Below are 27,523 nucleotides of genomic sequence, written 5' to 3'. Positions count from 1 at the left end.
TTTAATAATATGTGTTTTATATCCACTTCACTCACATTTGGGTGTACGTTAAAATCCTCAATGTTGCTTTCACAGGGAGGAAACAAAAGCAAAAGCTGCAGTTGCACACATGATGGAAAGTGCTACCAGACATGATACACCCAATCAGTGACTTCCTCATGCCGTCAGAACTTCAGAAAACAAACAAAAAGAGCAAAACCTGCATACAAATATGGGCTTAATCTTAAATATTTGAATACTAAATCCACTGTGTCTCTATTGGCAAGGATAATATTTACATTTAGGCTTACAATCCTAATATTGTTGAGCCAAGCTGTAATTATTATTTTGTGATCTTTCATAAGGTGCTCATGTAGTCGATAACTCGACAGTTTCCGCTGACAGGAAGCATAACCCACCAAAGTCAAGGGCAGGAAAAACCCAAATGTGACACATTGCTCTCAGATGTAATCAACGAGCCGCATCTGAAAGCATCCACGCTCTTAAGCGCCACGATGTTACATAAATTGTTGTTACTTCTCGTTCTGGTAGGTCCTGGCTTTGCCGAAGAACCCCCAGGTAAGAACATTTGATGTTCTATTCAATGAAAGCTAATTTGACTTAGTCTGCAGTTTGTTTGTACTCTTTGCAATTTTCCTGAGGGGACTCACAGAAACCATAAGGTTTTACCGCACTTGCTTTTCCTGTGTTTGTCTTGTCTCGCAGATGTCGACTGTGTTGTTTTGCATTTGGAGTCTGTGAAATGTACCTGGAACAAACATGGCAACCCTAAAGTCAATTACACCTTCCGCAGCTGGTTAGTTCAAATGAAACGCTATGACTTGAGATGAATTTCTCTTCCTTTTAATCAAGCGGGTGCCAGATAAATACGTGCTTAGTTTTCAATGACAATCTGTAAAATAATTAAGACAGCAACTGGATACTTTTGATTTTTCTTACACAGGTTTCATGATGAAGCAGTCAGAGAATGTGAGAAGTACATAACAAACAACAGTCTAAAAATTGGCTGCATTCAGCCGTATGGTGACATAACCAACAGGTTTCTCACTTTCTACATGCAACTGGTGCATGGCAACCACACTTTTCCGAAGAGCGATTATCTTAAAAGCAAAGGTACTGGAATTGTTGCACATTTTAGGGGAACATTTGTCCTTCATTTTTTTTTCAACCCAAAATAATAAATCATTTTGACTTGCCCGCAGTGAAGTTAAATCCGCCAACCAACCTGACTGTTCAGAATGGATCCGACTGGAATTTGTGGTTCTATTGGAATCAGACGCTTCCATCATGTGTGGAAAATGAGGTTCGCTACAGGATCAATTACAAGGAGTGGGTTGTAAGTTACCTGACGTCACATCAGAGTCCGTCTTGGTACATTTTCTTTGAGATCTGCGCTAGCGTTCCATTTGAAATACTTTATGCATTCCGCAGCCAGATAGAGTCAATCGAGGGAAGCAAAATTATTGCATCAACTTGCCCTCCAGTCGATCCCAGTATGAGCTTCAGGTGAGAAGCAAATTGCATGAAGTATGCGGAGCTTCTGGCTGGAGCGACTGGAGTGATTCTGTGATGTGGGGCTCAAACAATGGCACAGGTAATAATAATATTCCCTGAACAATTTCAGGGGGCATTCGAATAATCTAATTTACCAACTTATTTTTCTTCTTGTCCCAGAGAGTGACCAAGGTGACGGTTCCATGTTTGTCTGGATAATTGTGTTCGTTCTGGCTCCCGTTATCCTCATCCTGATGGTCGTCCTGTTACTGCGTTACGAGAGGTGAGTCAGACCACGTCTGTGCGCTCCTGTCTGACGACAAGGTTCTGTCTAACAAAAGTAATGGTACAAATTATGGTGCAACAAGCACAATTCTATAAAAACAAAGAATATTTGTAATCTGTTGTTGATGTGATGATCTCCAAAATTATCTTAGGTTCAGAATCATCTTCATTCATGTAGTACCCAAGCCATCCCTGATTCCTCAAGACATTGAGGTAAGGAGCGACCGGTTTCCCAGTTTAAATTTAAATCTATTATTCGATGGAATACTATAAGCAAGGTTTATAGAAAATATTGTTAAACATTTGGGTTGTTTTTTTTTCTAAAGCCTTGGCTTCAAATCTCCAAAGGCCTTAAAGAAGGCTTCAAGGCAAACTACCATGAGCAAGCCTGTCCAGTTCGAGAGTACCGCCAGGTCCCCCAGTGACCGGTCTGACAGCCCGAGATCCAACAGGTCCACCTCTAGTCCCTCTTTGACACAATCCAAACAGACAAACGGGAAACTTCCTGTTGCTCGTCCACATCCACTCTCTCTACCTTGTCTTGTTATTCTGGAGTTAAGTTTCTTTTACCACCTTATTGGTTTAGGGTTTCACCACGACCTTTTGGAAGCAGTTTGGTCAGTAAAACGGGTATCAAACAAATTATTAAATTCAGATTAGGAGAAAACTAAAGTGAAATCTGACCACACAGACAGCACTTGCAAAATCTGTCACTAAATGTTCTTATATGCTGTTATTTTGCTTAGTAACTTGATTGCAAATGGATAACCTCACCTTGGAGTTGACTTCCCCTTTAATGTACATTTATCTGGAATAAAAACAACTTTTTCTGAAAGTTTTGCCCTTTTGATCGTTTTGTACAATCTTGCATTTTAACTTGCATGCAACAGAAGTCATCCAATGTTTTATCTCTGTCGCAGTGAACGCTCGGCACGGGAAGTCCAGGCCCAGTCCAGTTGTCCTCAATTGGTGGTGTCCAACAGAGCAGGGAATTAAGGCAACATACATATCTTCCTGTTTCTAGAAGGGTGGGGCGCAGGGTGGCTGTCCCCAGCTAAAGGAGACGCTCATCGGCTAGTTCCTTAGCTGAACCCGTCAACCACCGCATTTAATTAATGTATCTACGTGATATTTGCACATTTGCGCATCCACTTTTCAGTTTGACCCCTTTTATTTTTTTGCAATTGCACAACAACAACTGCAGCCCGACAACATGTCAGAGGCTTCGGTTGCTGACACTCGCCGGCTAAATTCCAAGCCCCAGGAGCTCACGGACGCATATGGTCCACCCAGCAATTTTCTGGAAATAGACGTTTATGATCCACAGATCGTCGGAGTCGGGCGGCATCGGTACACAACCTATACAGTTCGGACGCGGGTATGTGTTTGGTATGACTGTCGAAAAAGCTTTTAGCCAACATGTTAACGTGGTTCGACTCGAAGCAACCGGGCTGTGACGCCGGGATTGGTGCCTCATCTTGGCTACAGCGGAACTCGAGTGCCGGAGATTGTTTGAGGCCTAGTATGTGGTTGAGCCGGAGGACTGTGTCGTCGCTTGACGTGTATTAAATATACTTAAAACTACACAGGGTAAAACAACTTTGTTCACTAATGCCACATCGAGGGAACTGTTGAAGCAGCATTTAATTTTATTGAACATAATTTGAACGGCACGAAAATGCGTCTTGTAGCGAAAACTGCTAGGCTATGCTAACCGTGAACAGCTAACACTGTGATATTGTGGTCATTTTAAGTTATTCCCGTGCACTTTTACTTGTAGGTTATACAATTAACACTGATCTTGTATATTCAAAAGACATTGCATCCGTTTTGCAACGAATGTTAAAGTTGAGCTTGTAGCGATTGACGTCAATAAGTTTAGCTGACTGACGTTAACAGCGATACAACTTGATTAATAGCTATAGATCTTTATTTATTCAAGTATTTTATATACAGTGCAGTTATTTTTCGTTTCTGTTGAGTACGGCCTCCTCCAAGTGGACTCTCAACATCAGCCAAATTTCAACGGATAGGAAGCAATTTTTGCTGCCCTTGCATTGTAGAATATTTACTAGGTCACATGTCGTCTGTGCAAGTCACTGACAGATGTGTCCTTCATCCTTTACGCAGACCAACCTTCCCATTTTCAAACTTAAGGATTCTTGTGTAACCAGACGATACAGTGACTTTGAGTGGTTAAAGAATGAGCTGGAGAGAGATAGCAAGGTGAGTGAGGCTAATGAGCGTTGGTTGCAGATTCTATTTTTAATTGATCTGTATTCATTTTTCATCAGATTGTAGTATCACATCTCCCGGGTAAAGCCCTGAAGAGACAGTTGCCGTTCCGCAACGACGAAGGGCTTTTTGAGGAGTCGTTCATTGAGGAGCGGCGAGTGGGTTTGGAGCAATTCATCAACAGGTCAATAAATGAGTTCAATTCTAATAAATGCTCACAGTAATATCTTGAAATGAAAAGGCTCTGAAGGCCCCATTGTGTCCAATATTTTAAATTTGCACAACCATATCACATATGTAGAAATGTGTGCTACTGTAATAGGTTATGCAATATTAAAACTGAAGCATGCGGTGTGTGTGTGTTTCTCTAGAATTGCAGGTCACCCTTTGGCCCAGAATGAGCGCTGTCTGCACATGTTCTTGCAAGAGGCCGAGATTGACCGGAACTACATTCCCGGAAAAGTACGACACTAGGCTTACCGAGGGGTCGGGGGCTGTTGGGTGGTGGGGCTTTAATTAATCTCCTCTGGGATGTAGAATGGACTTTTCTCTCTCTCTCATTATCAAGTCAAAACACTCTCTATTTCAGAGCATGTTCTTCCGCCGTGCATCTTTGTGACTTGTCTTTTGCGTGCGCTTTTGTTTTACAACTACAAGCTGACAGTAGTTTTTCATTGGACAGTGAAATACAAACTACAACACGCTACGTGTGCTATTTTCGCCCGTGAGTGTCATAAAATCATGATTGTAATATAATGTGAATAAAGTAGATTAATGTCAAAGTGTCTCATGCAATTTCTGATGCTGTTTTGTGATTTTTTTCTGTTTTGTCTTAGGTATGAGTGAAGTAAGTTTACTTTATTTACAATTCTCAATTCAGTTGCATGAGCTTTTTTTAACTATTGCTAAGGAGCATAATTGTACATCCCTCATTAACGGAAAACTCTCCTAACCAAGTTTGTCAAAATTAACTGCACTAATATAAGCAGGTGCATGCTAAACCTGCACGCTTCTTTGATTATTTTTGTGTTGCAATCATGCTGATGAATAATTTCTGTTGTTGGCTAAATGCTGCATTTTCATATTAATGAGTAAAGCCTTCATTTTCTTGTCTGTACCGTGGACAAGAAAATGACTGTTTTGACTTTTTTGTGATGCCACGACACAAAGCTATCCGTGAGGGACCATGTAATTTCACATTTTAGTATAATATACAAGTAATAATTTCACCAAGCAGATCAAAGACAAAAATATTATGACAAAAATTCAGTAAGTCAACCTCACCTGCTTGGAAGTCAGAGTCAGCACATTGGAAGGGTCAACATTTCCTCTTATTCACAACTTAGATTTCGCCATCTTCCGGGAATTTGCGCAATCCTTTCCTTCTGATGTGTCCACTTTGGCCAGCTGGGGGCAGTATGAGAGAGACATATACTGCTCATCAATACAGCACTAATATCAGAGATTCCGCACAGAGGATAAAGAATACACAACTGCACCTTTGTTCTCTTTTAAACACTTTGTATTGTATTTTCGGACAGTACAAACAATATTCTCTTTATATTTGGCCACTTGACCCGCAGTGTCAACCCAGACGAAAGCACTTCTCGTGTTTGACTTTGTGGTTTGTTTTGTTTTCTCTCTCTCCACTATCCAAACAGACGCCTGTACCTTCTCCATTTATTTCTACAGCTTGTCAGTTTCAAGCCGGTGGAGGAAACTACCCAAATATTGCTCCCATTGTGTAAATCGTTTGTTGTCTCTCTCTGTAATTCCTCTTATGTACATTACTTAGTGAATGACAATGTTTTATTTTTTTCCCTGATGATGAATATTTACCGCCACAAAATGCTTCAGACAAGCGTTCAACTTGTGCGCTTCGTATTTGCTTTTTGGTCGCTAGTAAGATAACCTCCCAAAGTGAAGCAAGATGTAGCATCGCAAAGAAAACGCTGACTTGTTTAATCTGTGTGCGCTTTTAGTCAGGGTCACTCACAGTGATGTCATCGCGCCTAAATTGTCACACTACCAGTTTATGCAAATCATAAGTTAAGCAAGCAAATACGAGCACTGTGAGGTTCATCATACGCATTTGAATCGTTTGAAATAGTCATCAGATCTCGAGTAAGATGTCTCGGCTTATTTTCTTTTTTTCCCTCAATTCCATAAAGATGATTGTGAAGTGTATGTTATCATTCCAGTTCTACAATGAGTACTGAGGAATTCCTCTTGTTATTTTTCCGTCCGACTATTAAATTTCCTGCTGCCTGCTGTGTTACGTCTACAAATCCTTTCAGTCTAGGGAGGGAAAAAAAGTCAGTGAACGGCGCAAAGTTCCATTTTGAGTTGAAAACGTGTCGTGGGAGCCGTGTGATGAGAGGCTTCACGCTGGCGGATGACCTACTTCTATCAATGTGAATCGCTGTAATGGATCGTCGACACGCAAAATGGGATTGGGAGACTATTAATCACATGTATTATCATACATAGTCTGTTAGAAATAAAACTAGATGGTGACAGAATGTGATAATCAACAGGATTCAACCCTCAAAAACATCAATTAGAACTTAGCCGAAGTTAATTGCAGCTTGCACCATAACTCAAAAGTTGACAATGCTTGCAAAATCTCTACCCTGTAAGATGAATGGAAACAACACAAAATTGTGGTCTGTTGTCAGGCTGTGAAAAATATACAGTAAGTTAATTAAAAAAAAAAGTTGACTTAATTGGCCGTCTGGACGCTGGATAATACACAAAATCAACCTCAGCAAGCTACAGTTTTCGCTGACAACAAAAAATACACTAAGGTCCTTACTCAACTTCGGTTTACTAACTTTTACAGAAAGTGGTTGCGTCATTTTTTTTTTGCGTAAACTCAAAAGTCTCAAAACAAAACATCTCACTTTTGTGTTTTGGCCAATCAAAGGAATAAAGTGTGTGTGGCAAGCAGGAAGCGTGACAATAAGTACAAGCTCGAGCTTTAGTTGATGTACAACACAGCCTTTTTGTTTCACTACACACGAATCCCAAAGCCCTTTTTCCTGTTGTTGCTCTCCTCGCAGTAGGGGATTAAGCGGCAAAGGGGGCATTCTGGCTGGCCGCAGGTGGATTAAAGTCGTCCCAGAAATAGTGATCTTGTGATGTAGATCTTGACATGACTATAATTGGACACAATGGACTATAGGAATTCTAAACATTACAGCCAAATCTGGCTTCACATAAGTCATGATTCTGTAACTTGGTTCCAATTGTTTACATTGCACATGCATTGAATTGTCTTTGATTTCATTGTATCCTCTCCATTCAAACCAGAGAGGAATTGTTTTTAACTAACCAATAATAATCATACATACTATGTCAGAACGCAGTCCGTCTTATTTACAACAATTATATTAACCATCTGTTTGAGAGTTGATGGGGAAAGAGTCAAAGAATCCAAAGAATAATCTCAAGTCAACACACTTGTGCATAAATCGGAAAGATTTTGAAAAATATTATTGCGATTTACTATGCCAATATTTGTCAAGGTCCTCTTCTGTGACTTTTTGAAAATGTTGATTTAATTCCAAATTCTTGCTCATTTCACTTCAGAGGTTCTACATAAAACTGTCTTGAAAGTCTCGAGTAATGATAGTGGGCCGACCTTCCCCGTCAAATTAGGACAGTAACCTGCAACACAAAGCAGCTTTGATGTCCTGAGAAATGAAAGCGGACATGCATGATGGGCACAGCGGTCCAAGGCACAGATTAGGTCGTGTTTGGTTAGCGCTCTGCAATGACGTCCGTGTTTGTAGAGACACCTATTGCGGGTTTAGCTTGATAAAGTGGAAATAAATCGAAAGAGCAGCGAGGCCGGGCAAGGACAAAAGGGGCGTTGCTCAAACCACGGTGTGGGGGGAGAACATTTCGATTTAGGAACCCGTTGGATGTCAAGTTAGCTCGTCCTGAAAGTCAATTAAATTAGCCTTGCAGATGGTGCGAAGCAAACTAAAACAAAAGTGGAGGCCTCACCGCCAAATGACCCAGTATTGCTAACACATGGGTGTGTACACCGTTGACTTTCGCAATAACACAGCGACAAATGTCACAACTTTCTCTTTTGATTGCAAGGTCGGATTGTTTCTTTCATCTCGTTGTCTTCAATTCATGCCACAAGGGAAACTGCAGTCTCGATTGATTTTCATGACTATTTTAATCCAAAATACATGTCCCTTTTAATAGAACTGACTGCTGATGATTTACAAAAATAGTTCAACACAAGGCTGCATAGTGGACTCACTCAGAAAAGCATCAGACAACACTTTCTGATGAACATTGCAGCTCGAGTTCTGACCAGAATGAGATCAGAGCATATTCGTCCAATCCTAAAAGCTTTATACTGGCTCCCAGTCAGCTGTAGAATAGATTGTAAGATTTTGCTACTGAGTGGTTTAGATCCCAAATTAGGTGAGCCCAGAGTTCAAAGCCGCATTTAGTTCTTATGATGCAATTATGCGAAGCAAATTGAGTTAGCTTGTTTATAAAATGTGCGATACAAATAAAGCTGCCTTGCCTTTCCTAGAAGTTAGCAGGTCTGTTTCTTTTTCAGAGTATTTTCAGGCTTTGAATATGTTTAGGCTTCGGACAATGAATGGGAAGGGCCATCCCGTGTGACGTCACTTTGTTTACACACGTACACACACACATACACGCATGCCCTCCGCCCACTTTCAAGCAGATCAAAAGCACGTTCCCGGAGCTACGGAGCGAGATAATTCATCAGCAAGCAAGCAAGACGTTCTGCTTTTTGCCAGCTTCTCTGGACTTTGATCCAAGCGGTGTTCACGGTAATAAACTTTATTACTTTTCAAAAACGTGACTTCGACATTGTGGAAGCTCTCTACTTATTTTTGGCGGTCACCCGAGTCGACTGATGCAATCCTTCCATTCGCTTTTCTCCATAAATGGCGCCCCTAATTGTTCAAAAACGTTATTGCGATGGTTATTTAAATACAACAATAAGAATTAACGTTGACTTTGCCCACAGTTTTAGTAAGCGTTACGTCGTTCGCCTTGCTGCTTTATTTTACATTTTAAGCGGTTAATCGGATGACGTCGGTGCCTTTGAAAAGAGTTCCAAATAAAGCTGCTTTTTTTTTTTTTTATATTGGAAGAATGTGTGTGTTTTTATGTTTAGACGCACGATTCAACTTGCATACGCTATTTTAGTCTTGTGTTTCATTCATTGTTATGGTACGACACGCACGATTCCTAGTAAGGCGTGGAATTACGGTGATGCTCTTCACGGACCTCCCTTTACTATATGATCTTACAGTTCTGTCAGAAGATTGGCGAACTAAATAGCGCTGTATCGTGAATAAGAGTAGCGTAGCATCCTGCTATCTATAGCAACATTCCATATTCATGAAACAATAATGAATTTAAAAAGTGTTAGATTTCGGGCCGTGTTCTGAATTGAACTTTTGCAAATTACGACGTTTTATGGAAACAGTGAAAGCAACATTCAGAACCGGAGTCGGACGAAGCCACGTAGCCTAGCAGCTGCTGTTTTGTCGGTGACAGACGCTCCTAACTACCCTCACGGCGCGTCAAATAGCGTAAGTAAAGCAGATTCCTTCTTTTTACGATCAAGCAAACTAGTTCGACATATATCTTAACAATTTGTTTGCCTTAAAAGTGAGTCATCCTTTCCTTGAATGTTGCCACGATGATCTAGGGTAGTTACCACGCGTGTGTTGCATCAGCCTGCGCTCAACCACAATGTACTCAAATAACTAGCACGGAAATAAGAGTAAAATAGATCAGAATTAATATTTTATCGTCATTTCCACCTCTCAGTAAGGTGTCTTGATATGGTGGTATGGAGGTTGTGGAACGTGCCCTCGTTGATAACTGATAATTACACAGAAGATTACACGGACGCTATAATTGGAGCCTGTAAATGTATCAATCAACACTAGTGCATTTTGTGATTTGATGTACCATTATTTTGTATGATTGGAATTTACAATTAAGCCAGGAGGTTTTATGCCCATGAATGAGTTATTGTGATGCAACGCCCTAGGTGGGCTCTGTAGACGCATTTCAAAGCTTTATGACAAAGTTCAAAGTCGGAACTGTTTGTTAATTTGAACGTTTTCAAAAAATATTAGATTGTGGTAATTAGCAGGTTTATACTTGCATCGTATGATTGGTGGAAGGTGAAGTTGTACAGGAACCGCCTTGGAGGTTTTGCAACAGGAAGAATGCACACCACACCTTCTAAGTGCCCTGAAAATATTTTTTTCATGATCAACAAGCAGCCATTTTACATTCTACATTTAAAGACGATTCTAAGGTCATATCTCAAACATTGTCGATGACTCACGCTGGCTTGATAAAGTCAGTTAATGGTTAGTAAAGTTAAGATGTTGTAGTAGTTGTAGTATTGGGCACATAAGATTGCGTTGCGGCTTTGTTTTTAAAGATTTGGACAATTTAAAAAAAAAAAATAGCTTTAAATGACTACTCTATTGTTAAATAGTGGTCAATTAATTGATTAATTCGACACCTCAACTCTTGGTTATTATAGTACGACAAAGAGAGCTCAGTAATGGATTTTGTCTACTTTAAAGTCTACTTCACTGGATTATTAACAGATTTTGAGAGTCAAAATGGAGACAATGTTTTCAAACAACGATTGGATACAATTTCTTGGAGAGGTGAATTTTTTTTCAACTCGTTTACTATTTTTTTTCCTGGATCATTGCTCGTGGGAAAATGAGCAGATTCCCGCTTGGCACATTCCATCTCCCTGCGAGTTCACTATTTACTTTTTTTTTTTGGCAGCCGTTCTTGCTTCCAGCCAGGTGACTTAAAGGGTCGCCCGGTTCGGGCTCGGGGGTCGAGTGGTCCGCACGTACACAAGTTCAAAAGGCGAGCGCCCTCTTATGCAAACACGTCAGATCCTTTACGATAAGCTGTAGCGTTCCTTACACATACAAACATACATTGTGGCTCAAAGGGTGGGCTGGGAGAGTGTGTGTGTTTGCATAACCAGCCGTGTTCTAATACACTTTCCAGGGTTATGCAAGGTCACGTTAGTGCTTCTCAATGGCTATTTAGTCTTGCAAGCTACTGAACACGGTGTTCTTTTAGCACTAGTCTTTGGATTAGACGAATGCCGTAGTAATTAAAAAAAAAAAAGTTATCCAATCATTAACGATAGATGTTTCCAAACTTTAATTGCGCTAAGCCGCTCATTTTACAATAGAAAACCAAATCTGAATGGAAAAAATACTGAATTTAGTAGCGGTTATGTTGCCAGTTTGCTAATGCAGACATAGATGTGTACGTGTGTTGTGGAATGTGACAAGACACATGATATTTACAATGCGAGTTGTGTACAGGTTAATTCGGTTAAGTTGTTTGTTGCTTTTCTACCTAATCCTCTTAGAGTCCACGGCAGCTGTTGCCACATTGTAAAAATGTCGGATTGTTTGTGTGGATGAAAGTTCTGATTCTTCATTAATGCTTTTAATAGCATGAGGAAAATGACACTCGGCTGCAGGAAGTGAGTTTGTCCATTTCTGCGTCGTAAAAAGCTGCACCTTGGCACAACCTGTGGCAAATTCAAAGCACAATGAGAAGATTAGCGGCTCAGGTAGGGCCCAACCTTTCCTGCCCTCCATTTTGTGTTAAAATGGAATTTCGCGTGATCATATCTGCAAAATAACCACACTACTTGTACGACAACTACTTTGGCTAGCTATCTTCATTCTAAGGTGTGACTGATTATTTTTGTTCGTTATTGTTTTAGTCAAACTACTTGACGCTGGGGCAGTTTGCAATATAATACAAATGATGTAGTCCTGCAACCATCTGCTGAATGAGGAAGTGTAGCAACCATACCTAACCTGTTTTAGAGTCGCACTTCTAATTGTGTACTAAAAACTAAATTGGGAGCATATAATCAATTATTAAATCGTCAATATTGTTTAATTTTTTCATATAAATTGTCTTATTTTGATAATCGATTAGCTGCTGATTAATCGATTGATTTTGTCACCTTTATTGCATTTTTTTTTTTTAATGAATCTCCCTCAAAGGACGTCTCTCCAAACTTGCTCTTTTCCTAATTTGCATTTTTTTTTTTTTAATGAATCTCCCTCAAAGGACGTCTCTCCAAACTTGCTCTTTTCCTAATTTGCATGAAGGGGGACATAAATAGAGAAGGCAACGCCTCAAATTACACACCGCTGCAAGCTTGGGTTGACGTACCCACCCGGAACATTCCAGCGCGGTCATTACCTTGCAGTCCGCTCATTCAAGATTCAAGAGTATTTATTCGCCATGTTTGAGCGTGCCAAACAAGGAATTTGACTTCGGTAAAACACACCCTCTGTTCAACATATAGGTGACTAACAACACTCAGGACATGTGAATAATGGCAAAAACAGTGTAGACAAATTCAAAAGGTGTGAAGAGCAGGATGTTATTGCACAGTAATGCCTCTGAGACTCTATGAGTGGTGTGAGTTCATCAGAGCAACAGCCTGGGGGAAGAAGCTGTCTCGGTGTCTGCTGGTTTTGGCGTACCGAGCTCTATAACGCCGTCCGGAGGGGAGTAGTTCAAACAGACTGCAACCTGGGTGAGAAGGGTCTGTAGAGATGTTCCTTGCACGTTTCCTGGTCCTGGACAGGTACAAGTCTTGGATAGAAGGGAGGTTGATTCCAATGATCTTTTCTGCAGTCCTGATTGTCCGTTGCAGTCTGTGCTTGTCTTGTTTGGAGGCTGATCCAAACCAGACAGTGATGGAGGTGCAGAGGACAGACTGGATGATGGCAGTGTAGAAGGTCTTCAGAAGCTCTCGCGGCAGGTTGAACTTCTTGAGCTGTCTCAGGAAGTACAGCCTCTGCTGGGCCTTCTTCCGGACAGAGTCTATGTGGCCGGTCCATTTCAGGTCCCGAGAGATTGTGGTTCCCAGGAACTTGAAGGTGTCTGTGGAGAGAATAGTATTGCACACATGTGGGCCGTGCCCCTGCGTCAGTCCACGTCAGAGCCGTGTTGGTACATCAGGTGATGGCCGAACCCCCTATTGTAAACAGAAAGGCGCATGGTTGCGTGTTATCGCCAACTGTTTTTGTTTGACTTTTATGCAGGGGACCGTCACGCTCTCTTGATTGTAGTTAAACAGCACAAGGGATAAAACGTGACCTGGTTAGCCAAAATCTACACCCACCCATAATACTATCACCTGTTCTAGGGGTCCGTGCGATGGAACTTAATATGTTTCAAAAGGCGAGTTATTTGTTTTTTCATCCAGCTTCTCTCCGGGCTGCTACTTTGTCTCATCCAGCTGCTGTTTTCTTCTCCACTGTTGATATTAGCTCGCAGATATTAAACCATGTGCTTCCCGACCGAGTTCTGCGAATCTCAAGCTTACTGAGATAACAAAAGCAGCGTGCATGGGTTTATACTTTCCCAGTTGACTGTTCAGTAAACATTTGAAAGCGTGTCGGCAACTGTGGCTCTCCTTAAATGCTGACAAAGTATTAAAAAAAAAAAAAAAACTTTGGTCACTCGAGAATCATGTTATTAGTGCGATTTGTGTGAAACCAGTCCAGTAGCTAGTGAGAGAGCATTTGTCGTTGGTAAAGTACAAGAAACCGAGTGCATGTCGCCGCGGCAACAGCTTTCGGCCGGAATGGAAAGGCTGCAATAATATGTACCGCCTGCTGCCAAACGCTGAGAAACTTTGGCAGTTCCTGAATAGTGAACTTGTTTTCTTCTCCTCACAGGCTGCCAAATACTGCGCCCTGCCTTATTCTCAAACACGCCCACGCCGACGGACCAATCATCAACAGATCTGCCATCTGCGTAAAGTTTCTCCAGTTCCACGCCTCGAGTCAATCGCACCCACATCGAGAAGGGACCAAGTCAAATAGCGCCCACGCGTTTTTACAGCAAAAATGGCGAACAAGCTGTCCCAATTTGGCAACAAGTTGCTGCGTCGCCGCGTGCTGGACTTAACCAGCGAGGAGACCCGCTTCGCCCGCTGCCTGTCCACGCTGGACCTCATCGCCTTGGGGGTGGGCTCCACCCTGGGCGCCGGCGTCTACGTGCTAGCCGGCGAGGTGGCCCGTGAGAAGGCCGGGCCCGCCATCGTCCTCTGCTTCCTCATAGCCGCTCTGTCTTCAATGTTGGCGGGCCTGTGCTACGCTGAGTTCGGCGCTCGCGTCCCCAAGACGGGCTCTGCGTACCTCTACAGCTACGTGACGGTGGGGGAGATTTGGGCCTTCATCACCGGCTGGAATCTCATACTTTCCTATGTGATTGGTGAGTCCAACGCAAATACAAAATGAGAACACTCCTAACCGACTAACCTTTGCCCTTCACAATCGGTCGCAGGTACGGCGAGCGTGGCTCGTGCGTGGAGCTCCACTTTCGACAACCTAGTGGAGCAAAAGATCTCGGACTTCTTCAAAGCCGCCATGACAATGAAGGTGCCCGGCCAAGTGTTGGCTGAGTACCCTGACCTGTTTGCGCTCATCTTGGTGCTCCTGCTCACCGGTGAGTCAGCTTTGTTTGACAAATACAAATGATCTGGGCCACTGGACAAATAAAAACTATTGTTGCACCTAGTGTGGGATGTCAAAGTAGTGAGGACATGGGCAGAATGTTGTCACTTCTTGGTGGTTTGATGACATTCACACACTTGGGCCCACTCACTGCCAATGATCTTCTCGGTGTGAACGCTCTCGTCTGCTCTGTGCAGGCCTGCTGGCCTTTGGTGTGAGCGAGTCGGCGCTGGTCAACAAGATTTTCACCGGCATCAACCTGGTGGTGCTGGGCTTCGTCATTATCTCGGGTTTCGTAAAGGGCGACGCGGCCAACTGGAACCTCACGCTGGAGAACTACACTACGTTCCGGAACGAAAGCAACAACAGCAAGTAAGTAGTGCGCGCTCTGAAATTGTGTGTCTTCAACTTTGTGTATTCAACTGTGCTTTCCTCTGAATATCATCTAGTGTCGAGAAAGAATTCGGGACTGGCGGTTTTGCTCCATTCGGCCTTGCCGGCGTTCTCTCCGGTGCCGCTACCTGCTTCTACGCTTTTGTCGGCTTTGACTGCATCGCCACCACAAGTACGTCGGACTTCCTCAAATAGTGGCTAGCTTGGGACATTGTGTCCTAATGGTTGTCAGTTCTGCTCACTATTCTCTGCGTTTGTCTTATGCAGGTGAGGAGGCCAAGAACCCCATGCGTGATATCCCCATCGGCATCGTGGCCTCGCTGCTCATTTGCTTCGTCGCCTACTTCGGCGTGTCGGCCGCTCTCACCTTGATGATGCCCTACTACCAACTGAACACCCAGAGCCCTCTGCCCGAGGCCTTCACCTACGTGGACTGGGCCCCGGCCCGCTACATCGTGGCCGTGGGCTCGCTGTGCGCTCTGTCTACCAGCCTGCTGGGCTCCATGTTCCCCATGCCCCGCGTCATCTACGCCATGGCGGAGGACGGGCTGTTGTTCCGCACGCTGTCCAGGATAAATGCTCGCACCAAAACGCCCGTGCTGGCCACCATCGTTTCTGGCATTGTCGCCGGTAAACCGCCTTGCTCCAAAAAGCGTATTTCCTTTTTTACTGAGCTACTATTGCCTTAGCTGATCAGTCTGGTGTTTCTCTCCACAGCTCTGATGGCCTTCCTGTTTGACCTTGCCGCTCTGGTCGACCTCATGTCCATCGGAACGTTGTTGGCGTATTCGCTGGTGGCTATTTGTGTTCTCATTCTCAGGTAGGAAACCCAGTCCAACATGTTTCAATTGAATCGTTACTTTTGGGCGCCTCATGCTTTGGTCTAAATAAATCGTCTTCCTTCAGGTACCAGCCAGGCACATTGCGGTCATCCAGCCAGACAGAGAAGCTGATGGAAGGCGAGAAAGGGACCGTGGGCGGCGTGGGCGGCGTGGGCGGCGTGGACAGCGGCGACGAGTACACTGAGAGTGAGGAGAAGCCCTTAAGCCAAGCTTTTACCTACAAGATGCTGCTCAGCCCCGGCTCAAAGAACCCCACGATCATCTCGGGCAAAATCGTCTATGTGACCACCGCCATCATCTGTGAGTACACAACGGCGCGCTATGCAAGAACGCCAACGGCTTATTTAGTATCTTAACGGTGCCGCTGTGTGTGGGCGCGCAGCCGTCTTCATCACCATCCTGTGCATCATCCTGGCCAACTTTCTACCGGAGCTGCTGGTCGGCAACGGCGTTGTGGTGGCGTCTTGTGTTATTTTGACTCTGCTGTGCATCGGCTGCCTTATCATCATCTGCAGGCAGCCCGAGAGCAAAGAAGCTCTGACTTTCAAGGTAAAAAAGCCCGCTGCTAATCTCACAAAAACAGTCCTTCCCTCTTGTTTTTGTCCTACACCTCATTGAGCAACACAGACAATTGAGTCACCGCAACAAGGCATCACATGACTTGTATACACATCCACATGATGAGCCACTATTTTCCAAAACAGTCCTTTTGGGTCAGGAAATTTTCCGTCCAAAACAATCGGGCACACAAAAGTATTCTATTACTCCTTGGGCTTTAGGGCTGAGCAATTAATCAAATTTAAATCAACACTGCAATGCAGGTAGAAATAATGAAATAGATCATGACTAATTAACTGAAAAGCAAATATGCCTATTTTTAATTCCACATTGTAACACTTCTACATAATAATGTTATTTTTGGTTTAAGGTTCCTCTCCTCCCTTGGTTGCCCCTGTTCAGCGTTTTCGTCAACATCTACCTCATGATGCAGTTGGACAAGGCCACGTGGTGGCGCTTCACCGTCTGGATGGTCATTGGTACGTTTGAAGAGACAGGGTTGGCGCAAAACAGCTCGGGTCAACCGCGAGACTTCCTAACACCTGCTCTCCTTGCCTCCAGGTTTCGCCATCTACTTCTTCTACGGCATACCCAACAGCAGCGCTAACCGCCCATCGCCTCGCAAATACGAGCCGGAGCTGGAGTCCAAGAGCCCCATTTACGTGGGAGCCCCCATCGACAGCGACGTGGAGGGGGCCAACAGCCCCTTATAGCCGCACACGCGGTCCTGGAGAACGGAGGGAGTTGCGCTTTGCCAGCGTGCACGTGGACTTTGGAACGTTGCCCGAAAGGGAGGCGAGGCTTTTGCCTCTCGTCACACAAGATGCCAATAATAACGCGATGTTTCGGACACTGTGACAGACGCCGGTTCTTTTTTTTTTTTTTTCTTCTATACGTCGCCTGTGCGTGTAGCTAGCCGCATCGCTCTTCTACATTGACGCAAGATCCTCGTCCTCCCTCGTCTCCATTAGTGGAGATGATGATTAGCGCTTGTGACGCTACGCTGGCAAATGTCAACTTCTTGTCCGCGTACACTAGATTGCACCAGCCTGTTGCTTTGTGTCTGCTGTGTGTGCGTGTGTGTGTATGTATGTGTAAACAGGGTAGTTCCGAAACTAAACAGGCTTAACGTCCTGTTTGGGACCTAAATGCTGAAAGGTCAATAATGGAACACTATCCATGTTGATGCTAGCTACATGACACCTCAAACGTTTTTCCTATTTACTTTTGAATAGTTGACTTTTCCGCAAATTTTTTACTCGTGCGCACCATCAATTGACAAATTGTTACTAGCAAACTTGTTACTAGCAAACTTGAAACTCGTACCCTGCAAAGTTGTGAGTCCGGTCAGCTTTTCAAGTTCCAGTGTCAAATATTGTAGATGTGTTACCGACAACAAAACAGAACGGCCAAAGTTGTCACGTCGCTTGACTTGCTCTAACTTAAAAAGTCAAGTGAGCTGGTGAGAACGTTGGAACTTTTTGAACTTACAGCAAATTAATCGAACTTCTCATTGACATTCAGTGGACCCTTCATAATTGTGACCTAGGCTGACTTTGTAGTTCTAATATGACAATTTGTTTTTGACAACAAAACTTGAACTTCTTGTTAACGTGTTGAGTGTGCAGTGGAACCTCTTAAGTTGTGACACGTTCAGCTTTTCCAAAATCTAATGAATGACAACTTAGCCAATGGCATGGCAATATTTCTCACTGACTTTAAAGTTTAGGATAACGGTTCACGTCTACTTTTAATTAATAATTTATTTGTTCTCGCCTCATGATACATTTTTAACTCCTACGGTCAATGTTTTAACTTGCTAAAATTTCATACGCACAGTGAAATAAAAGTAAAATTCACCCTAAGACGTCTGACTAGAAATGTAATGTTTATTGTTATTGTTTGAGTACAGCACTGGAAAACGAATTGATTTTTTTATTAATTGTGGTTTTTACCCTTTTCAAAGCCAAAGAAAAAGCAGAACTGCATTTAAAGCTGAAGTCTCAGTTGGCTTTGGAGGTTCCACTCCATTTTTTTTTTTTTTTAAACCGCCTTTATCCACACCAATGAAGTCATTGCAGATGTGAGGGGCACTTGGTGAAGTCATTGACTAATCAATTGAGTATGTAGGAATTTTGTCAAGATAGCGCTTCGTGGCTTTATATCGTGGCAGATGTATTGTCATTCGCGGTTTAGTTTTGATTGAAACTTGGCAGCTTTGTCTGTTAAGATGTAGTCTTCTGTCTCTTTAGTAGAGCGCCTTATTTAAATGTGTACATCAGTCATGTTTGGGATGAGTGGATTGAAATGCTTTAGCTCAGTTAACTTAAATACTGACAAGTTTTACACTGGGGTGGGCAACCTGTGTACATAATGTAATTTATCGCATCCCATGCATTAGTAAAGCAAAGCAAGATCCTTGAAATGAAATGGACACATTAATATTAAGAAAGAGAAAGTCATTTTACAAGAAAGTTTGGAGTCTCACAAGGCCAGTACCTTAGGGAGTATTTTTATGATAGTATGGTTAAAAAAAAATCACATAAGACAATATTGTCACATAGCATTTATTCTAAAAAAAATGGCTTTGATATGTTATCAAATTTTGAGGATAACTTTATTTTTATAATATTACGACAATGTTAAATTATTTTCCCAACATGGACCTCATGGTTGTAAAATTTTTTTTTCCTGGACGCCACCATGACTTGTAAAGTTTGACTTTTTTTTTTCTCTCTCAAAAATATAGTAACTTTTTGACTTAGCACTTTTGATGAATTTATTCTTGTAAGATTCCAACTTTTTCTGGTACTGGAGTTTTCCTGTTAAAATGCTTGACTATTCTCGTAAAATTATGCCCTTTTTCCTTGTAAAACTACTTTTTTTTTAAATTGATTTTCTTTTCATAAATTTTATTAATTGTATGTGATTGTCTTATTATATTTTCTGAATGTAGGCCTTCGTAAGTAAAATGGCCCGCTAGAAAAAGGTTTGCCCACCCCTGTGTGTGTTTTTTTTGCGACTTTGTTTTCATTATTGTTTTGCCATTGAAGTAATCAGCCTTTCTGACCAAAATGAACTACTACTGTCATCTTTTGAAAAAGAATATCGACCTCTTAAAAGTTTGTCTATAATGTCATGTGATTCTAAAAATGTCCCCCAGCATAATTAATGTGCTTTACTGTGTATTGTACGTACAGTATTTGTGTAAAAGTATATTTGTCAAATGCTGTCAATTAGAACCCCAATCCACCCACCTACCATGATTAATGCTTCTGAATAATTGTGGGGGGAATAAGAAGTGCCTCAAAATAATCATCTGTTGGATGGAAAGCACCAAGGCTGGTAGGGATTTTTTTTTTTCAAGAAAAAATATCAAAATCATATGAGGCATATGCGTCTGCTCATCATAACGTTACATCCAGCCCTAGTGCCTTTCAAAACAATTTGTCTTTAATCGATTTTTTGATCTTAACAACAATGGTCTGTTTCATTTTGTGTCTTGTTTCCAAAATGTACATATAGCTGTTATGTATAAATAAACCAGGCTGTACTTTGTTTTAATAAAAAAGAAAAATCCTTTTTTCATGCTGTTTGTGTTAAGCGGGGAATACATATCGGATAACAAAATTAATTAAGGGGACCGACCAACTGCACTAACATAAAAGTATCTCATAAAAGTTGAAGGCTTTCTTGAAAACCAAACAAAAAATTTTTTTCTCAAAGATTGGTGCTTAAATTGTCCTCTAAATCAGTGGTCCCCAACCTTTTTTGCGCCACGGACCGGTTACATGTCAGAAATATTTTCGCGGACCGGCATTTATATAAATAAATAATACATTTATATAAATAAAGAAATAATACATTTATAATAAATATATAAATACGATGAAATAAAATGATACGACTGACATAAAAACAAGTACAAATGACAAAAATAAAACTCACCATTACGTTGAATTAGTGGGAGCACTGAGTTTGTTTCTCAGAAACGAGCCGGTCCCATCTAGATGTAATCAGAGACAATGACACCCGAAGTGATTAAGGTTTGTCTTTTATTGCAGGATGCTTGGTCTCCATGTGTTGAAGCAGTTTTGAATACTTCATTGCCTGGTTAGTTAGCCTGTCGCCACATATTAGCTTTGCGGGCTCGACTGGGGAAACATGTCACGTGACCGGGACGAGTGTCTTGACCTGAATTAATTGATCGTCGCTAATTATTTTTTTTTTCTGTGCGGCTTGGCGGCCCGGTACCAAGTAACCCACGGACCGGTACCGGTCCGCGGCCCGGTGGTTGGGGACCACTGCTCTAAATCAGTGGTCCCCAACCTTTGGTTACGTGTCAGAAATATTTTCGCGGACCGGCCTTTATATAAATAAATCATAAATTTCTATAAATAAATAATACATTTATAACTAGAAAATGCAATTTCTGGAGAAATTGCGTGTGAAGGCGAAAACTATGAATAACTTCTTCGGGGAATGCTGCCGAATGATGTTGAAACGAGTTGAATTACTTGAGAAATGAAGAAAATTTGGAGAAATTGTGGTGAATTTCAAAATTGAAAGTTTGGAATATTTGGTAAGTGGGAAGTTGTGGAATAGGTAGAAAAATGATGAACAGTTGAAAGTTGGAATGGGTTGAATCGGTTGAAAAATGCAGAAATTAGAGTAGTCGCCAGTCGCCACATATGCAGAGTAGGCTTGCTTGGCGCGTCAGAGTCACCTGTGGCGGCGATAAATCCATATTTGCAGTAGGACTCTTTCTTAGAAGTCGTAGCCTCTTCCGTCTCCTCATTGGGCTTTTTTTCCAAACATCTCTATTTCTTGCTCATATTTGTTTGCTTCGCGGGCTCGACTGAGGTGACATGTCACGTGACTGAGACGAGTGTTTTGAGCTGAATTAACCTGTGTCAAGAGACACAGCTGCACCGACGGATGGAATTGGGAGAGAATCGCCACGTTTTTTACATTTCTCAAAATAAATTTTTACTCATTTTTGCTAGCTCGACTGGGGAAACATGTCACGTGACCGGGACGAGCGTCTTGACCTGAATTAATTGATCGTCGATTAAAAAAAAAAAAAAAAAATCTGTGCAGCTTGGCGGCCCGGTACCGGGGGTTGGGGACCCCTGCTCTAAATCATGTTTGTATTTGTCACATAATTTCAGTATTTGTCCGACAAACACGTAAAAAAAAATGAATAACTAAAGATACGTAAATAGTAAAACAAATAGCCAGTATTTGCATGGAAAATTACGTTTTTTGTGAACTTGCATCAGTGCTCCCTCTATTGGCCGCCACCTCCAATGACATTCAAATCCTTTTGGATAGTTCCACTTATTTATTATAGATGACGTGCACGAAGCCACCGTTCAAATGAATCATGTTACACATTTGTTACTTATAGTGGATATAATAAGTCTACTCACGCCTGCTCAAATATACAGAAAAAAACGTTCTCTGCCAATAATATGACCTATAACCTTTCTGACTCCATTTTATTCAAGAGGGGAAGTCAAAATAAATAATGACGTGGTTTTAGAAATGTCCATACCCTCTTGTAAGTGGGAATGTGGCTGCGTTTGGAATTAATTAGTCACAATCAAACCAAATCCAGCACACAGGTGCCCACTATTTAACATGTTTCTGAGAGACCCAAGATAAAGTTCAGCTCTTCTAATGCGCTTTTAAGGGGTGTGTAGACTTTCTATACCCACTGTACATGAATAATAAAACACAGATGGACACAAGCTTCGTTCCTCTAAAAGGCACTCAAAATAGACTCACCTCAGCAATTAGATTGAAAACCACTGAGTGAAAGTGGATGCATTTATGACCATCCATACGAAGCCAAAAAGATGTATTAAGGAGCATTTAGGAGTATTGGGCAACATGAAAAATAATCAAATGAATGACTTGACAAGATCCTCAACAGCACAATATGAAGTTCAAATCGTGACAAGGAAAATAAAAACCAAATCGATTTTTCTTTTTCCTATATCTACAAAGAATTGGCTATTTCTCTCTGCTGTAATGTTAAATATTACAAGATGAAGTATTGTAAAACAGTCAAATGTTTAGCCTTTAAATCATCCATTTATTGTAAGCATTAAGCAATCCCCCCAACGATTCTCTATTCATTATGTTTTAAATTGTCTGATTGATCAGTTATCTGAATTTCATTCTGCCAAATAACAGAAATGGCATTCATATCATTTGGGCTCTAATATTTATTGTTGCAATGGGCAGTGATCGAAAGTGGTATATACATGATGTAGTTTTGTGTATTTGTGTCTCCACTTTGGGGTGAAGAGTCTGTCTAATTTCTATTGGTTGTGTCAGTAGTCATCACTAACTGCCTAAGTGTAAATGTGCATGTCAAAACATGGTGAACAACACGAGGGGGCTTCTTGTGCTTTTCATTGAGAGAACAAAGTGTGTTTTGCACCGAGCAAGTAGTCGACACATGACAAGTTAAAGCGTGCTACTGCAACATGGAAATCATTTAAGAAAGAGTGGGGCCCCGCCATGTAGTCACAGACAAAGAGAAGGCCCATCTCCCAAAGATGGAGTCCAAAAGAAATGAGCTCAGCAGAGACACTGGCGACCTGCCTTGGTGACCTCCTCTGAGGAGTGTACCGTGTTGGGGACCAGTCCGCTCTTGACGCCCTCCCAGCCGTCTTGGATCTTGATATCGCCGCCACGCACTAGCTCGAAGATCTGCCTCGTCAGATCCATGAATGCCTTCAGGAGACAAAAACGTTTGTAGACAGAATGGCGCCACTGAGAACTAGAGAGGGCAAACGCCACGTAAAAAGCTGAACAAACCGTCTCCACGTTGATGGCGTCACGTGCCGACGTCTCCACGTAGTTCATCCCGAAGGCCGCCGCCAGCTTCTCAGCCTCCTGCCGGCTCACCTGACGCTGGGGCTCGAGGTCGCACTTGTGACCCACCAGAAGGAAGACAATGCTATGCGGCTGGACGTGACTCTGCGCCTCCTCCAGCCAGCTGTGCACGTTCTGGAATGAGCGGCGGTTGGTGATGTCGAAGAGCAGGAGCCCGCCCACTGAGTTGCGGTAGTATGCTCTGGTGATGGACCTGGGGGAGGTAATAATCAGTATCCTATCCTGACAAAACGATGCTACAACAGATTAAATAGTCTTATGAAAAGTAAGCAAAAGTGGACTTGGAATTGAACCCTGTCGGACTCCCATTCATTTATTGCCAAGTACTGACTTGCATAAAAGTGCTCTGGTTCCTTGACTTACAAGTTGAACTTCTTAATTTAATTGTTTAGTTCTTGAAATACTATTAAATGTTTTTACTGTATATCTTTATCAAGTATAGCTAAGGTTACCTGAACCTCTCCTGGCCCGCAGTGTCCCAAATTTGGAGCTTGACCCTCTTGCCTGGCTCAATCTCTAGCAGGCGCGAGAAGAAGTCCACACCCACAGTTGGGTCCGACACGTGGGCAAAGTGGCCCTCTGTGAACCTGCGGATCAAACACGACTTGCCCACCGTGGAGTCGCCGATCACGATCAGACGGAACTGGTAAAGCCAAATTGTGTCCATGTCAAGTCTGTCAGGAAAGCACAACCCAGTCACGATTCAGCCACTGTGAACTGACACTGGGCTAACTTTACTGTTGTCATTTTTTTTTTAAATGCAAAAATTAATAGAGAAAAGGCTTGTAATAAGCTACTTACATATAGAATAAATTTTAACGTAATCTGTTAGGTAATTGGTGAGGCAAAATATATCTAATTGCAATTTATTTATCTCAAGTAGTTAAGTAAATATTTTAGTAGAAAAAACTCCACTTGTCAGGTAAATGTTTTTTCCTCGTTTGCACAGGGCTTGTTTTTAAATACTGCATCTGGGTCCGCATCAGGTGTTTTGCTGGCCATGTGTGGCCCGCAAGCCTCAGATTCCACACCCCGAGCTGTCGCAGGCCTTTACCTTCACAATCCCCGTTAGCATCCAGCTACTGCACGAACATACATCATCAATCCAATCAATGCGAGTATCCACTGACTTACCTTGAAGCCGAGAGCTCAATATGCGTAAAAGCCAAGCCCCATTTCGACGATGATGCTTTCAAAAACAAGCCCAAAGGGAGGAGAGGAGGGGGGAAAAAACACTTTTTGTTTACCAGCTGTGCATCGCGATGATTCACGTTTTAAATCAAATAAATAAATAAATGGATCGGCCAATGGAGTCTTAAGCACAAAGACTGTCCGGCGAGTATTTGCGTTGCTTTTTGGGATGAAACGACGGCGACGAGGACAAACACGACGGCATCACACACTCGCATACGCCAGCATCCGCTCGCCCTCATCAGCACCGTTTACATTTGCATTTACCGTAAGTGCACGCATTTCGACGAAGCCCAAATCGGCGGAAGTGACGCATTCGCTGTCGTCGAATATTTCCAATTTTTCCTTTATGACTACAGGCATTTTACTCACATTTGATCCCATAATGGGATTCCCATTTGGGTTTTTGCTATAACATCCACTATTTTGTGTCACTTGATGAAGTACTTTTAATAATACTTATTATGAAGAGCATTTACAACGCATAGTTTATAGCTACAATAAGCTCAAATCAGATGGATTGCAATTAAAAATTAAATACAAATAAATATAAATGATACACGCAAAATACATGAGAATAGATTATTAATTTATTGCTAACTTAATCACATGATTAATTAAATAGTTGGTTCATAATTCCACTTAATTTCCACACATTTTATATACATACATTTTTTGTTTAATTTTAAATTGAACATTTAAATAAAAAGTCAAAACATGAACGTTTCCGATGTTCAAAATCCCACGCCTCAGTCAAGCACTTGAATGCAGCGGGAGTCGCTCCCAGGCAAGAGTCGCATGGGAGTGGGAGGTCCACAGAGGACCACAGAGGTCAAAATTCCTCATGCTCCTCTCCAGTAAGTGGTGGGAATCCACACGTTTGGCCTAAATGACCACAAAACGTTTTGGTTTTGTAGCCTTTCCTAGTAAGCTGAATAGTTTGAGAACTTTTTAGGGAGTTTTCTCTGGGGGGGAGCCATGCAGCGTGAGCTCCTATTCAAGGTGTTGGTGATCGGGGACCTGGGCGTGGGTAAAACATCCATCATCAAGCGCTACGTGCACCACATCTTCTCGCAACACTACCGCGCCACCATCGGCGTCGACTTCGCCCTCAAGGTGCTCCAGTGGGACCGGGATACCGTCGTCCGACTGCAGCTCTGGGACATTGCCGGTGAGGACCCACTAAAAATATATACACAAGCAAAGTTAAGTCCACTTTTCACAGAACTGTCTTTTAAATAGGGAAATAGCACCGTACCATTTGGTACATCATAAAAACATTATTTATTTATTATTTGGTCTGCTTCTTCTGGTGTGTACACCTTGGCCAGGATTTATGGAGGCAATCTTCCAAGTTATATTGTGTGGCTAATAGAAATTTGTCATTTAAACGTTTTTTACATTTCTTTAAATAAAAAAATGGGCTGATTACTATAACGACATGAATTATATGACAATTGCCTAACTGCATGCTTTGCTATGTTGACCTATAAATAAAGTTGAGTTGAGTGTGAAACACTGAACTGGTTTTAGCATGTTTTTCCAATCACAAGGACATTGCTGACTAGAGCACATTAAAAGCAGATTATTGCACACAAAATTGTGTTCATTTACTGTATTTTCTACAAATATTATGGCAATCCTATCTCCATGGAAACATCCAAGTCATGTACTAAAAGACCGTGTGTGTGTGTGTGTGTGTGTGTGTATCACGGCCCCTCCCGATGCTTGTCATTTGTTGCCTGCTTGTGGAATGTGGCCAGCGACTCCCATGCGGAAAACGACACTCACATGATGCCTGCCATGGAATCAAAACAAGCGTTTTTTTTTCTCTTTGCTGCCATCATAAAAACGTAGCCTGGCTATGATTTAAGAAACAATTCACAGACATAGTGCAAATCTAACGCTAAATAAAGATCAACTGTTCTAGTCGGCTTGTCATTTTATCGCTGCATAGTCATAAATGTTGTGTCGTAGGACAGGAGCGCTACGGCAACATGACACGCGTCTACTACCGAGAAGCGGTGGGAGCGCTGGTGGTCTTCGACAGCACGCGAGCGTCCACATTTGACGCCGTGCTCAAGTGGAAGGACGACCTGGACTCAAAGGTCAGTACCCCAATGTCAAAAGGAGTCAAATTTGACTGGAACAGCACGCCCAAAGCCATGAAAGTGACATGAGGATATATTTTGTACCTTTCAATCCTGTCTTTGTGCAAAGGTGACGCTGAGCCACGGGAAGCCCGTTCCCGCCGTGCTCTTGGCCAATAAAGCTGACCAAGAGTCATGCCTGCAACCCCGACTGGACGCCTTCTGCAGAGACAACGGTTTTGTCGGCTGGTTCCAGACCTCGGCCAAGGTATGCGTGTTGTGACAAGAGTGTAGCCCAATTCTGTCCTAAAGTCAGTTGGCTCAAACTCACCTTTGACCTTAATGCAGACAGTGGAGAGATGGCTTGATGATTTGCCCTACTTTAGGAAAACAGCAACATCGAGGAGGCCGCTCACTGCCTGGTGGAGCACATCCTGGGCAACGAGGAGAGTCCCCCGACCGAGCGAGAGCCCGCCACGCTGCTCCTGTCGGGATACGCCAATGCCACCAAGGAGCACCTCAGCTGTTCGTCATGTCCCAAATGACGAGACACGTCCTGGCCAATCACAGACAAGCAGGAAGTGGATCAGGGACTATAGCAGCTCTAAAAAGAATCTATTCAGCATTTAACTGAATGTGAAAAATATGAAAGGTGTCTGCCTAAGTAGTAAATTATGTGAAAGTGTTGTTTTATAATGAGAGGAATTAATTATTAAACACATGTTCATGGCATGCTGATTTTGTTCAATCCCGTTTAAGTTCTGTGATGCAACACACGAGTAACTATTCACTCGATACGCCACATTGCACGTGCAATCCAATCGACTTAATGCTGCCCTACTTATGTTGCCACCGTTGTTCTTTTGTCATTCGTGACGACTGCGAAAACACACCCACTGGACTTTTCATTAGGTACACCCGTGCAATCCCTTGAAATCTCTCTATTAGTCAGCCAGTTGAGCGCATG

The 27,523-nt window shown here is 42.4% G+C and overlaps 5 protein-coding genes across 7 annotated transcripts; 4 read left to right on the top strand and 1 right to left on the bottom strand.

Moving 5' to 3' along the window:
* The first annotated feature begins 403 nt into the window (after nucleotides 1-403).
* LOC119133481 (cytokine receptor common subunit gamma-like) lies at nucleotides 404-2,614 on the top strand. The gene is made up of 8 exons (XM_037269366.1): nucleotides 404-558; nucleotides 706-796; nucleotides 944-1,113; nucleotides 1,203-1,336; nucleotides 1,432-1,594; nucleotides 1,675-1,777; nucleotides 1,932-1,992; nucleotides 2,106-2,614. The coding sequence occupies exons 1-8, from the start codon at nucleotides 495-497 to the stop codon at nucleotides 2,202-2,204; spliced, it is 885 nt and encodes a 294-aa protein (XP_037125261.1). The 5' UTR covers nucleotides 404-494; the 3' UTR covers nucleotides 2,205-2,614.
* A 162-nt stretch (nucleotides 2,615-2,776) lies between these two features.
* On the top strand, nucleotides 2,777-6,289 carry snx12 (sorting nexin 12). 2 transcript variants are annotated; one of them, XM_037269375.1, is made up of 6 exons: nucleotides 2,777-3,157; nucleotides 3,910-4,005; nucleotides 4,074-4,198; nucleotides 4,386-4,476; nucleotides 4,851-4,861; nucleotides 5,676-6,289. In XM_037269375.1, exons 1-5 carry the CDS (start codon nucleotides 2,993-2,995, stop codon nucleotides 4,854-4,856), a joined length of 483 nt encoding a protein of 160 aa, XP_037125270.1. In that variant the 5' UTR covers nucleotides 2,777-2,992; the 3' UTR covers nucleotides 4,857-4,861; nucleotides 5,676-6,289. The 2 variants fall into 2 exon arrangements, with proteins under 2 accessions (XP_037125270.1, XP_037125269.1); XM_037269374.1 differs by lacking the exons at nucleotides 4,851-4,861; nucleotides 5,676-6,289 and having other exon boundaries at nucleotides 4,386-4,796.
* A 2,406-nt stretch (nucleotides 6,290-8,695) lies between these two features.
* Nucleotides 8,696-19,949, top strand: slc7a3a (solute carrier family 7 member 3a). Of its 2 annotated transcripts, XM_037269354.1 has the most exons (12): nucleotides 8,724-8,840; nucleotides 9,506-9,611; nucleotides 13,794-14,331; nucleotides 14,404-14,565; nucleotides 14,771-14,945; nucleotides 15,023-15,138; nucleotides 15,234-15,596; nucleotides 15,684-15,786; nucleotides 15,873-16,108; nucleotides 16,191-16,357; nucleotides 16,737-16,845; nucleotides 16,928-19,949. In XM_037269354.1, exons 3-12 carry the CDS (start codon nucleotides 13,965-13,967, stop codon nucleotides 17,077-17,079), a joined length of 1,950 nt encoding a protein of 649 aa, XP_037125249.1. In that variant the 5' UTR covers nucleotides 8,724-8,840; nucleotides 9,506-9,611; nucleotides 13,794-13,964; the 3' UTR covers nucleotides 17,080-19,949. The 2 variants fall into 2 exon arrangements, with proteins under 2 accessions (XP_037125248.1, XP_037125249.1); XM_037269353.1 differs by lacking the exon at nucleotides 9,506-9,611 and having other exon boundaries at nucleotides 8,696-8,840; nucleotides 16,928-17,244.
* A 1,741-nt stretch (nucleotides 19,950-21,690) lies between these two features.
* On the bottom strand, nucleotides 21,691-24,943 carry LOC119133483 (ras-related protein Rab-39B-like). Its single transcript, XM_037269367.1, has 5 exons — nucleotides 24,683-24,943; nucleotides 24,410-24,465; nucleotides 23,728-23,949; nucleotides 23,198-23,468; nucleotides 21,691-23,113 (listed from the first exon to the last, which is right to left on the bottom strand). The coding sequence occupies exons 1-5, from the start codon at nucleotides 24,848-24,850 to the stop codon at nucleotides 22,958-22,960; spliced, it is 873 nt and encodes a 290-aa protein (XP_037125262.1). The 5' UTR covers nucleotides 24,851-24,943; the 3' UTR covers nucleotides 21,691-22,957.
* Nucleotides 24,944-25,254: 311 nt separating this feature from the next.
* On the top strand, nucleotides 25,255-27,304 carry rab38c (RAB38c, member of RAS oncogene family). The gene is made up of 4 exons (XM_037269373.1): nucleotides 25,255-25,637; nucleotides 26,444-26,574; nucleotides 26,687-26,824; nucleotides 26,943-27,304. Exons 1-4 carry the CDS (start codon nucleotides 25,445-25,447, stop codon nucleotides 27,099-27,101), a joined length of 621 nt encoding a protein of 206 aa, XP_037125268.1. The 5' UTR covers nucleotides 25,255-25,444; the 3' UTR covers nucleotides 27,102-27,304.
* The last annotated feature ends 219 nt before the right edge of the window (nucleotides 27,305-27,523 follow it).

The sequence above is a fragment of the Syngnathus acus genome, chromosome 14 (assembly GCF_901709675.1).
Source record: "Syngnathus acus chromosome 14, fSynAcu1.2, whole genome shotgun sequence".
NCBI classification, from domain to species: Eukaryota; Metazoa; Chordata; class Actinopteri; order Syngnathiformes; family Syngnathidae; genus Syngnathus; species Syngnathus acus.
Note: the sequence above shows the minus strand (reverse complement) of the source record. Positions and strands in the feature narration are given on the sequence as shown.

Bases quoted from the DNA above. Each gene is read 5' to 3' on its own strand.
- LOC119133481 (XM_037269366.1), top strand. From the start codon at position 495: ATGTTACATAAATTGTTGTTACTTCTCGTTCTGGTAGGTCCTGGCTTT. The intron at 559-705 runs GTAAGAACATTT...CTTGTCTCGCAG, and splicing joins CTTTGCCGAAGAACCCCCAG to ATGTCGACTGTGTTGTTTTG. The intron at 1,778-1,931 runs GTGAGTCAGACC...AAATTATCTTAG, and splicing joins CTGTTACTGCGTTACGAGAG to GTTCAGAATCATCTTCATTC.
- snx12 (XM_037269374.1), top strand. From the start codon at position 2,993: ATGTCAGAGGCTTCGGTTGCTGACACTCGCCGGCTAAATTCCAAGCCC. The intron at 3,158-3,909 runs GTATGTGTTTGG...TCCTTTACGCAG, and splicing joins CCTATACAGTTCGGACGCGG to ACCAACCTTCCCATTTTCAA. The intron at 4,199-4,385 runs GTCAATAAATGA...GTGTTTCTCTAG, and splicing joins TTGGAGCAATTCATCAACAG to AATTGCAGGTCACCCTTTGG.
- slc7a3a (XM_037269354.1), top strand. From the start codon at position 13,965: ATGGCGAACAAGCTGTCCCAATTTGGCAACAAGTTGCTGCGTCGCCGC. The intron at 14,566-14,770 runs GTGAGTCAGCTT...TGCTCTGTGCAG, and splicing joins CTTGGTGCTCCTGCTCACCG to GCCTGCTGGCCTTTGGTGTG. The intron at 16,846-16,927 runs GTACGTTTGAAG...CCTTGCCTCCAG, and splicing joins CACCGTCTGGATGGTCATTG to GTTTCGCCATCTACTTCTTC.
- LOC119133483 (XM_037269367.1), bottom strand. From the start codon at position 24,850: ATGGGATCAAATGTGAGTAAAATGCCTGTAGTCATAAAGGAAAAATTG. The intron at 24,466-24,682 runs GCGAGTGTGTGA...TTGTTTTTGAAA, and splicing joins GCGAGCGGATGCTGGCGTAT to GCATCATCGTCGAAATGGGG. The intron at 23,469-23,727 runs GTAACCTTAGCT...TACCTCCCCCAG, and splicing joins GCGGGCCAGGAGAGGTTCAG to GTCCATCACCAGAGCATACT.
- rab38c (XM_037269373.1), top strand. From the start codon at position 25,445: ATGCAGCGTGAGCTCCTATTCAAGGTGTTGGTGATCGGGGACCTGGGC. The intron at 25,638-26,443 runs GTGAGGACCCAC...GTTGTGTCGTAG, and splicing joins GCAGCTCTGGGACATTGCCG to GACAGGAGCGCTACGGCAAC. The intron at 26,825-26,942 runs GTATGCGTGTTG...GCCCTACTTTAG, and splicing joins GGTTCCAGACCTCGGCCAAG to GAAAACAGCAACATCGAGGA.